At 51.7% G+C, this 11,572-nt stretch overlaps 1 protein-coding gene and 1 long non-coding RNA gene across 2 annotated transcripts in view; one reads left to right on the forward strand and one right to left on the reverse strand.

Annotated features, from left to right (window-relative positions):
• LOC138418881 (uncharacterized) overlaps positions 1–3,525 on the forward strand; it is a 46,508-nt gene extending 42,983 nt beyond the window's left edge. Inside the window, exon 2 of the long non-coding RNA XR_011248756.1 lies at positions 1,392–3,525. This is a non-coding gene — a long non-coding RNA (uncharacterized lncRNA). The remainder of the gene's footprint in view (positions 1–1,391) is intronic.
• Positions 2,828–11,553, reverse strand: LOC138418880 (cytochrome P450 2A13). The gene is made up of 9 exons (XM_069550808.1): positions 11,249–11,553; positions 10,568–10,730; positions 9,319–9,468; positions 8,924–9,084; positions 7,423–7,599; positions 5,688–5,829; positions 4,822–5,009; positions 4,038–4,179; positions 2,828–3,524 (listed from the first exon to the last, which is right to left on the reverse strand). The coding sequence occupies exons 1-9, from the start codon at positions 11,426–11,428 to the stop codon at positions 3,343–3,345; spliced, it is 1,485 nt and encodes a 494-aa protein (XP_069406909.1). The 5' UTR covers positions 11,429–11,553; the 3' UTR covers positions 2,828–3,342.
• Between the last annotated feature and the right edge of the window lie 19 nt (positions 11,554–11,572).

An 11,572-nucleotide genomic window follows, 5' to 3' on the forward strand; every position in this document is an offset into this window, starting at 1 on the left:
AGATGAGAAAGAGAGGCCAGAGAGAGGCTCAGAAGGACCCAAGAACTTATTAATAGCGACAAAGCTTGGACCAGAAGCCAGGGCCTCTGTTCACACCTCCACCCCAGCACTGTCTCTTTGCTGGGTTGGGTCAGTGGCCCTTCCAGAGCGACAAAGCTGGGAGCGTCTATCCGGACAGGTGAGATGGATGTACTGGTGGCTAGAATGTGACTTGTCCTGGCACCTTTGGTGATGCCTTGATGGATTCCCGCTTTTCCCTTTTCAAGTGTAAGTTTGAGGATTCTGGAGATTAATACTTGTTCTCTCTTCACTCTCGTCTCCCTTCTTGCTAGACAAAGACCTGCTAGCCACTCTACCTTTCCCTGGAGATATGCCTCATTGTCAGAACCCAGCTAGCTCCAGCCCTTCCTTTTCTCTCTTAACTCTTTCTCAGAAGGAACTTTCAACTTGAAGAACATTTGCCACCAGAGGGACTACGAATGAAGTTCCCAAGGATGTGGGCAGGGGAAACTCATGCTAAAATTCTGAGCTTCAAGAATTCCAAGCATCAGTGATTCAAACGTTCTGAGTCTAAGGTTGTGGGAACCTGAGATCCCACAATTATGACTGTGGACTCTGCAGTTCCAAGATTCAACAGTTTAGTTAAGCCACGATTCTGAGATTTCCCCCAGGTGTGGTTTCTGGAAGCCTCTTAAAGTGACACGCATATGGACGGATAAGGTTTGATTCTGACTCTGGACTGTTAGGGACTGCCCTGGTGGCTCAGATGGTAAACAATCTGCCTGCAAGGTACATACCTGGGTTTGATTCCTGGGTCAGGAAGATCCCCTGGAGAAGGAAATGGCAACCCACTCCAGTATTCTTGCCTGGGATATCCTATGGACAGAGGAGCCTGGCAGGTTACGTCTATGGGGTCGCACAGAGTTGGACATGACTAACACTTTCACTTTTCACTTCACTGAATTGTTAAATAGTGTGCTTGTAATAATAAAGAATGTGACACTGTGGATTCTTAGCTCCTCCCAATGAGTATGAAGCAGCCAATTCATGGAACCCACGTGGTCAAACACAGACAATGCAAATTGAAAATCCTGAGAATCAGCCTGTTAGGAAATTTGTAGGGTTCAAAGGACCAGATTTCCTCTCACTTGATCTCAAATCACTGGTCCTTCAAGTGTGGCAAGTTTTGTGGAGGCAACACCTGTATAGCATTTAGAGCGAAGGTTAGAACTAACCAGTGGTCTAATACAAAGATCTAAAGCTGATGTGTGTAGTGGGAATTCCTAATAATGTGCTTTCACAACCTTGAGAAATTCCACAGAAATAACACCTGGAAAAACAGCATATTTTAAGAACCTGTGTTAATGATTATCTTGTGTATTTTTCTTAAGAATAATCACCTTGTTACAAACCCCAAGGCCCGACCCAGAAGGGAGTATGACTGGGATCATGAAAGCGTGGACCTTGGAATACCAGGTCGGCTCCAGACATGAACGCTGCCTGTGCACTTGCTGATGGTTCCCGAAACTAGCCCAGGAGGGAACAGCCTGGGGTGAACACAAGGAGAGCTGGACTATGTCAGTGTAGTCCTTGACATTTAGGAGTACGTGATTAACACAGCATGTGTCTTGAGAAAGATAAGATCTGAGAAAGTCTTATAGTCTGCAATTAGAAATAAAAGCTGGACTCAGAGTGGACTCTGCACCTCAGTCCCACAGAGACTGCAGGTCCCCTGACCCATTGCACCAGATTTCGTGTTCTGTCTTCATTCTCGTTGCTCACTCCCAGACCATTAGGGCAACAGATGTATTATGAATTTTCAGGCTGTGCAGTGCTGAAGGATGCCACTTCCAAGGGGACATACACAAACTTATCTGAGAGTAAGCAGGTGATTCAGAGATGCACTACAGATCTCAGATCCATCAGAAAGAGCCCCACCTTCAGAAACTCATAGGAAATACAACTTCCTGCATGTACTCTGGAGAACAGGCAATCATATACTTTCCCGTATGCATGCACACATGCACACACAGAGACATGGCTGCGTCGTTACCAAACTTCTGACATTTCTCTGAAAGAGGTTCTCTCTCCCATCCATTTTATTAAGAAGTCTGACTTCTAGGGCTTCCCTGGTAGTCCAGTGGCTAAGAATCTGTCTTGCAATGCAGGAGATACAGGTACCATGCCTGGTCCGGGAAGATCCCATTTGCTATGGGGCCACTAAACCGGTGCGTCACAACTACTGAAACCCATGCCCCTAGAGCCAGTGCTCCGCTACAAGAGAAGCCACCAAAATGAGAAGTCCGAGCTCTGCAGTGAAGAGCAGCCCCTCCTTGCTGCAACTAGAGAAAAGCCTGCGTGCAGCAGTGGAGACCTAGCACATCCAGAAAACCCCAACAACAGTCTGACTCCCGTTGGACACAGTAGCCTTATCTGGTGGTAGGCACAAAATACGCTGTCATCCAAAGTGTGCCCGAGTTGGGAAGAGCATAGGCAAGTGTGTAGTAAAGCCAGGTGAGCTGCCTGTCAGGACTCTGGAAAAGTCCCCCGGACAGAGCTGTTCAGGTTGTGTAATAATATAATAAGTTGCTGTGTTTTCTTTCACTTGAGGAAGGGATGCTATCCAAGGACTGTGGGTTAAGTATGGCCATCTGTATTCATGTACTTGCTGAGTACTGACTGACTTGTGTTCTGTGGGAACTTTCTGGTCCTCATCTTTGTTATCTGTAAAATGGGCATAGATACTGTTTCCTATCACGGTAGGCTTGTGAGCATTAAGTGAGGTGAGTTTAAGACACTAAGTATAGAACTGACACAGAATACTTGCTCAATAAACAATATCTGTTATTGTTACTATTCAAGCTTCCCTGGTGGCTCAGATGGTAAAGCAATGCGGGAGACCCGGGAGACCCGGGTTCGATCCCTGGGTTGGGAAGATCTCCTGGAGAAGGAAACGGCAACCCACCCCAGTACTCTTGCCTGGAGAATCCCACGGACGGAGGACCCTGGTAGGCTACAGTCCATGGGGTCGCAAAGAGTCGGACACGACTGACTCAAAGTATAACATAAGGTTTCTTTTCCTCTCATCTCATCTCTAGCAAGCTGAACAAAGAGTCGTTCTGTTTCTTCTTTCTCTCCTATCCACCTTGCCCTTTCCTCCCCACCCTCTACTATGTCTCATCAATAGCCCCGCCCCTTCCCTAACTCCGCCCTTAGCCCCTCCCTTCTGCTCCCATACCCCTCCTTTCCCTATCCTTAGCCCCGCCCTCCCTCATAACCCCGCCTAGGCCCTTCCCTCCCCCATTTGCTCCTCCCACCAGCCCCACCGGGCACAGCCCTGACTCAACGGGGCAGGAAGCTCATGGTGTAGTTTGGCGGGATAGTGGCAAAGCCTACGAGTTTGGGGGACACGTCGATGTCCTGGGGTGACTGTGGGGACTTGAAGCGGAAGTTCTGCATGATGGTGGTGAAGAAGAGGAAGAGCTCCATTCTGGCGAGGCCTTCTCCGAAACAGTACCGCTTTCCTGAATGACCAGAGGCGCAGAGGTGAGGCCTGTTCTCACTGTTGCCTGACCCCCACTACCGACCCCCAGCTGCGTCCTCTCAGGGAAGAAGGGCTGGAATATCGAGGCTGGAGAGCCTTGCAGAGAAGTTGCTACCCCTCTCTGAGCCTGTTTCCCTAGAACTTTTGGTGGGAGGAGCCCAGACTGCAGCAACTGGAACTTTGGATGCCCCTTACCCCTAAATACACACTCAAATATGGCTACTGCTGTCATCGCCTTTCTAAGAGTCTGAAGGATTTAAATGATCTTGGACTTGAATCTCTCACTCTGGGCCTTGATTTTCCCCATCTCTGAAAGGGGTACGATCATTCCTTTTCTTTCCCTTTGGCCCAGGCTCTTGGTAGTTATGGGGATTGCTGATTGGCCCCAGGGTATATGGTAAGAAGGACTTCCAAGCTGGAGAAAGAAGCTAGTTAACCTAGCCTTAGAGATGAAGGAGGTCCCTGTGGGTGTTGACTTGGCAGTGTCTCTTACCGATGGAGAAGGGCACAAAAGCATCACTCTTCTTAAATTGCCCCTTCTCGTCCAGGAAGTGCTGGGGATTGAAATCTCCGGGGTTGGAGAAGAACTTGGGGTCTCTCAGCACGGAACCCAGCATAGGGAACACTTCGGTGCCCTGGTTGAGAGGAGGGAGGGGACTTTGATAAGGTGGAGTAGGGGATGGGTATGATGAAAGCACATTGTGGGCAGAGGGGGAGTTTGGGTGCCCCAGGTGAGGACAAGGGAAGGCATGGGAGTTGGGGTCCTCTGAAGGAGGTGCTTTGGGGGACATGAGATTCATGTCCTCCAGACAAGAAGTTTGGCTGACATGGGGCTTATGTCCCCTGAGAAGGGAAGTTTGAAGAGCACGGGTTCTATGTCTCTTGGAGCAGATGGTTTCGGGGACACATAGTTCATGCCTCCCATGGCAGGAGGTTGAGGGGGCGGGAGGGTCATGTTTCCTGAGAAAGGAATTTTGGGAGACATGGGGTTCATGTCCCTCTAGGCAGGATGCTTGGGGGACATGAGATCATGTCTTTGAAGGTCTAGGGGAAATGAGGTTCATTTCTCTTGAGACAGGAATTTGGGGGCACACAGGGTTCATATTCCTTGAGGCAAGAGGTCTGGAATTCAGGAGTCTCCAAGGGGGAAGGTGGCAGGGACATGGTAGTGGGGAAAGTCTTTGATTAGGGGAGTGGGTCCCGTGGGTCATGGGCTGGGAAGGTTCTAAGGGGAACGGGGTTTAGGGTCACAGGGAACGGGCTGGGTGGGGCAGCACCTTGGGGAGGAGGAAGTCTCGAAACTTGGTATCCTTGGTGATTCTGCGGGCCAGGCCCATGGGGATCATGTCTCCGAATCTCTGGATCTCGTGGATCACAGCCTCTGTGTAGGGCATCTTGGCCCGGTCCTCAAACTTGGGCTGACGGTTCTTGCCGATCACGCGGTCAATCTCCTCATGGATTTTGGCTAGGGGAGGGGGGAGAACATATTTAGCTCTTGAGGGGACGCGGGGCAGGAATGAAAATCCAAATATGTACAACATGCATGTGTGATGTGGATGCAGACCATTCAGATCAGACGGCGGCTGTAGACACTGTTGGTGCAGGGTCTTGTTCGCTTTGTTGCTGTTTGGTTGCTTCAGTTGTGTCTGACTGTTTGTGACCCCATGGACTGTAGCCTGCTGGGCTCCTCTGTCCACGGGCTTTCCCAGGCAGAAATACTGGAGTGGGTTGCCATTTCCTTCTCCAGGGGATCTTCCTGACCCAGGGATTGAACTTGCATCTCCTGCACTGGCAGGCAGGTTCTCTACCACTGAGCCACCAGGGAAGCCCACCTTGTTCACCTGGTCCTATGGAAGGGGGAGGTGCAGAGGAAGAGTCCTGGGGAATGTCTGGAGGAGGGGGCAGTGGGCACTTGGTTGGGTCAGCCGCAGGAACTGTATACCAATCAGTTCAGATATTTTCAATATTTTAACAGCTGGTGAGACTTGGCTGGTGCTTATCAGCCAAACATCACCTAGTCTCTAGAGAGCAGAGCGTGTCTGAGGGTCTGTGGACCTGAGAGAGATGGGACCATTGCAGCAGGCTCAGAGGAATTTGGGGGAGGGGTCCGTGGTGCCCGCTTCCCTGCCCTCTCCAGCCTTACCCTCCACATCTGGGTGCTTCATGAGCAGCAGGAAGCCATACCGCATGGTCGTGCTGACCGTCTCAGTGCCCGCAAAGAAGAGGTTCAGGGTTGTTAGCACCAGGTTCTTCATGTAGAACTCCGTGTTGGGATTCTCCTTCTCCTGCATGGACAGAGGGCTTCAGGTGAAGCCCTATGCTCTGAGGGCCCTTCTGGGGGTTTTCCCTTTGGACCTGTCTCTTTATTTTATAGGGGCTTCCAATGGCACCCCACTCCAGTACTCTTGCCTGGAAAATCCCATGGATGGAGGAACCTGGTAGGCTGCAGTCCATGGGGTCGCAAAGAGTCGGACACGACTGAGCAACTTCACTTTCACTTTTCACTTTCATGCATTGGAGAAGGAAATGGCAACCCACTCCAGTGTTCTTGTCTGGAGAATCCCAGGGACGGGGGAGCCTGGTGGGCTGCCATCTATGGGGTCGCACAGAGTCAGACACGACTGAAGCGACTTAGCAGCAGTAGCAGCTGGTGGCTCAGACAGAATCTGCCTGCAATGCAGGAGACTCGGGTTTAATCCCTGGATCAGGAAGATCCCCTGGAGAAAGGAATAGTTACCCACTTCAGTATTCCTGCCTGGAGAATCCCGTGCGTGAACTGAAGAGCTTGGTGGGCTACAGTCCATGGGGTCGCAAACCGTCAGACACGACCGAGCGAGTAACAACACTCTATTTTATTACCTTTTCAAATCAAATCCCCCCTTTTTTGGGGAGGGCTGTGCCATGTGACTTGCAGGATCTTCTCTGACCAGGGATTAAACCCCAGGCCCTTGGCAATGAGAGTGCAGAGTCCTAACCACTGGGGCCTGCGTGCTAAGTCACTTCAGTGGTGTCTACCTCCTTGTGACTCCATGGGCTATAGCCCACCAGGCTCCTCTGTCCATGGGATTCTCCAGGCAGGAATACTGGGTTGCTATGCCCTCTTTCAGGAGATCTTCCCGACCCAGGGATCGAACCCACGTCTCTTCTGTCTCCTGCATTGGCAGGTGGGTTCTTTACCACTTGTGCAACCTGGGAAACCTGGTGCACGGTAGTTTTACAGAAATATTTGCTATCGCGATTCGCATTCATAAGTCCTGCCTGTGGACAGAACGGCTTAATAGGTGGAATGTGTGCTGTGCTAAGTCATTTCAGTCGTGTCTGACTCCGTGCGACCTCATGGACTGTAGCCCGCCAGGCTCCTCTGCCCATGGGATTCTCCAGGCAGGAATACTGGAGTGGGTTGTTGTGTCCTCCTCCAGGGGATCTTCCCGACACAGGGATCAAACTCGTATCTCTTATATCTCTTGCATTGGCAGGTGGGTTCTTTGCCACTGGTGCCACCTGGGAACTCCAGTAGTGGAAGAGTGATGGTTAATTATCACTGGGATTGTGAAGATTACTAGTTCAGTTAGTTAGTTATTTAAATTATTAGTTAGTTATTTAGTTAGTTAGATTATTAGTTCAGTTGTGAAGATTGTTAGTTCAGTTCAGTTAGGTGGCTCAGTCATGTCCAACTCTGCGACCGCATGGATGGCTGCATGCCAAGCTTCCCTGTCCATCGCCAACTCCCGGAGCTTACTCAAACTGTCCACAGAGTCGGTGAGTTATTATTAGGTTGGGGGAGGGGTGATTTCGAGGGGCCTCTGTTCTCCTCCACCCCGAGCCTGATTTCCCTCTGCCTAGCTCTGGGCCTCTTCATCCTGGCTGTGAGGGGGTACCTCCTGCATGCGGATGAGGAAGGAGTCGATGAAGTCCCGTGGGGAGTTGGGGTCCAGTGTGCGCTGGTTTTGTTCCACCTTCTTGGCTATGAAGTCCTCCAGTCCCTGCAGCTCCTTAAAGGCCTGCTGCTGTGGCCCTGGCAGATATTTCATCACTGAGTAGAACATCTCGTAGAGCTGATGATGGGGAGGGGAGAAGGGGAGGGAAGGACAGCTGTCAGTGTGCAGGACCTCGTGGGAGTGGGCCCTGTCTCAGGGCAAGGCAGGTACTGGGTTACAGGTGTCTGCCCAGATATTTACATATTTTGATGAGGCTGGATGGGAATGTGTTTTCACAGTGAGTTACGTGTGAGGGCCCCTGTCCAAGGAATAAAGTGAGATGGACTGGGACACATATTCAGATATTCAGATGATGTTGGATTGGAGAAACATACCCGGGGTTCATATATCAGATGAAGTTGGGTTGGGAGACACCTGTCCAGGTGTTTAGCTATTTAGACGGGACTTGTATGGGTGGTGGTCACCTGCCTAAGTGTTTAGGCATTGGTGTGGTCTCAGTTGGACATAACTGTCCAGATGTTTACGGGGTCTGGGTTGGGGTTTCTGTGCAGGTGTTGAGGTACTAAAGTGGGGTTGGGGTGCAGGTGTTAAGGTGGGGAAATACCTGTTCAGGTGTTCAGATATTCAAATGGGCCAATGGAGGGCACTTCTGTAGGTGCTGGAAATGAGCTGGATCAGGGGACGCTTATTTGGGTGTGTGGGGAACAGTCTACCTAGGTGTTTATGCATTTAGGGGTCTTGGTTGGGGGACCTGTCTACATGTTCAGCTATTTAAGTGAACTGGGGAGGGGGCACTCTCTGGAGATTCCAGTGGGCTGGTTTGGGACATCTGTGGATAACCAGTGATTTTGGTGGGCTGAATTTTGAAGCACCAGGTGTCCAGGTAGTCAGGAAGTAGGCTGAGGTGACCACTTGCCAGGTGTTAAGAAATTCAGATGGAAAGAAAATATCTTTTTTTTTTTTTTTGCCACAGCAAGCAGCATGCAGGATCTTAGTTCTCCGACCAGGGATTGAACCCATGGCTTCTGCATTGGAAGCGCAGAGTCAGAACCACTGGACCACCAAGAGGCCCCCTCCCCTTTTTTGAGATGGAGTGTCTAAAAAGGGACCACTTGTTAGAGAGTAAGATAAGCTGGGATGAGGACACCTGTCTTGTAAGAAAGCTGGGTTGAGGACATGTATCTTTTCTGCAGGTTTTTTTTTTCTTCTTTTTTTGGTGGAGGTTGCATCTTTTGAGATATCCAGGTATCCAGGAGACTGAGTATTGGGCTCTGGTGCAGCTGTTGAGTTGTCCAAGAGTGGTGGTCTGGTTTTGAGGGGACCCTGTCTGGGGGAGGATGGGAGTTTGGGGCAGGTCTCATGTGTGTGTGTGGGGTGGGGTGGGGTGAGGAGTCGGCAGGTTGCCGTAGGAGCAGGATAGAGCCAGGTCGACTCGGGTTACCTGCCCGGTAGACGTAGCGGTGAACTGGAAGCTTCCCAGCATCATTCGCAGTAGTGACAGGAACTCTTTGTCCTCGTAGTCAAAGCGGTCCCCGAAGACAATGGAGCTGATGACATTGGAGACCGTTCGGCTCAGGAAGAAGGTGGGATCGATGAAGGCGCCTGGGGGGATGAGAGCGGAGGGGGTTGGGGAGAGACAGGGATTTAGCGGAGAGTCAGCTCGGCGGTCTGATGCGGTCTGAGACGTGAAGGAGGGCACGGCAGTGCTGAACTATACTTCCAGCACCGGACCCAAGACCCTTCCCCCAACGTGGCCCCCCACTTCCCGCGCCAGAACGCTGTGGCCGCGTCGGGTGTTTCCTCCTCCTCGCACACCGGTGGGTCCCCCCGGCTCACCGCGAGTGCCCCGGAAGGCCTCGATGAGGAAGCCCGCCTCCTCCTGGATGCGCTCTTCGATGCCGCGCTTGCCCACGCCGAAGTCCCGCAGCGTCGTAATTGAGAAGCGCCGGAGCTGCTTGGCGCGCTCCCCGTTGCTGAAAGCCACTCCTGCGAAGGCAGCGCGGGAGTTGGACGAGGGCAGAGCGAGGCAGGGCCCAGACCAGCCCCGGGCTCCCGGGCTCCCGGGCTCCCTAGAGAGAGAAGGGGTGGACAGAGAGAACAAGGCGGGAAAAAGGAGGGTAGAGAGCCAGAGTAGGGTGCAGAGGGGAAGGAGGGATAGAGGGTGGGCGAGAGCAAGGGGAGAGGGAGGGAAGCGGGGTAAAGAGACAGACAGAGGCTGAGACAAACAACGCAGACTCATAGAAATGCAGAAAGAAAGACCTCGTGCAAAGAACAGAATCGGAAAGAACGAGGCAAGACAGATATGCCAAGAGACACAGAGACACTCAGGGGAAGAGGAGACAGAGGAGGGAAGGAGGGGAAGTAAGATGCATGGAAATCTGGGAGGTAGACATAACCATGGCAAATTCTAAAGGACTTCCCTGGTGGCTCAGATGGTAAAGAATTTACCTGCAATACAGGTGACCTGGGTTCGATCCCTGGGTTGGGAAGATCCCTGGAGGAGGAAATGGCAACCCACTCCAATATTCTTGCCTGGAGAATCCCATGGACAGAGGAGCCTGGCTGGGTACAGTCCATGGGGTCACAAAGAGTTGGACACGACCGAGTGACTAACAGACACACGCAAAAAGAAGAGAGAAAAATAGGGAGAAAGAAACAGAGAGGCCCTGGGGGGAAAGAGAGACTGTTACTAAGAGATGGAGGCATGGAGATTTTGAAGCAGAGATAATGGGAGATTCTAAGACAAAGGAAGAAGAAAGAGAGAGGGAAGGAGAGAGAAACCGGGGGAAGCCCAGAGCTTTAAAGAAAGAAAAGACCAAAAGGCATATGGAGATAGAGGACCAGGGTTCCAAAGCAGAAATCCCAAGAGGCTCTAAGAAATACAGAGAAAGAAGAGACATCGAGTGAAAGGGAACGGGGCAGAGAGAAGCAGGGAGAAACAGATGCAGAAACGAAGACAAGATAGAGCAGGGGCAGGCAGCAATGCACAGGAGTGGAGACAGGAATAGCAGAGGCAGTCAGGAGAAAAAAGCTGGGGACCCCGAAGTCTGTCTGACCGTGGCCCCTTCCCCTCAGTCTCCCTCACCATAGCCTTTGAAGAGCCAGTCAAAGGTAGCCTGCACTCCTCGCCCACTGAATTCTTCAGCCTGGTCCACCAGAGCCTCCTTCACAGCATCATAGCCGCACAGCACCACGATCTGCCGGGTCCCCAGGCGGATCGTGAACACGGGGCCGTAGCGCTCGCTGATCTGATAGAGGTGAGTGGGAGTTAGTTGGTGGGAGTAGCCCCTATTCTGAACTGGCCCTGTACCCAGACCTCACATATTGGGATGCATTTCCTCACAGCTTCTGACTATCAAGGAGCTGGACATCTCAAGATACGTTTTTTTCCTGGCTAGGACCCCGATTGTTGTTGTTGAGTTGCTCAGTCATGTCTGACTCTTTGTGACCCTATGGACTGTAGCCTGCCAGGCTCCTATGTCCATGGCATTTCCCATGCAAGAATACTGGAGTGGATTGCTATTCCCTTCTCTGGGGCATATTCCCAGTGCAGGGATCAAACCCAAGTCTCCTGAATCGGCAGATGGGTTCTTTACCTTTGGGCCACCAGGGAAGCCCCAGGACCCTGGTACTGGATCTTTAAAATTCCCTTCTTCTTTCCTAAGACTCTTGCCCAACATTGCCCATCCCCTGCCAAAAAGCCCCAGACGAACTGGCCCAGGCCACCCCTCCTCATTCCATTCCACCCATCTCTGCCCCATGACACCTTCATGAGGGAGTTGTACATCTGCTCGGTGTTCAGCTGCAGGTAGTTCCCGATGAAGGGCAGAGGAGTGGGCCCTGGAGGCAATTTCCCTTTGAGGTTCCTTTGCCGCCAGACAGACATCAAGACCATGATGGTCAGACAGGCCAGCAAAGCCACGAGGAGCAGCCCTGAGGCCAGCATGGTGGCAACTGGGAGTGATGGCCAGGTGGTGATGTCTGAGATGGTTGGCTTTTATACTATCTGGGAAAGCAGGACAGACTTTGGTCCTGATTATATAATTGTCTTGTTTCACCTCTCATGTACACACCCCACTATGCTCCCTGC

This window comes from Ovis canadensis, chromosome 14, assembly GCF_042477335.2.
Source record: "Ovis canadensis isolate MfBH-ARS-UI-01 breed Bighorn chromosome 14, ARS-UI_OviCan_v2, whole genome shotgun sequence".
NCBI lineage: Eukaryota > Metazoa > Chordata > Mammalia > Artiodactyla > Bovidae > Ovis > Ovis canadensis.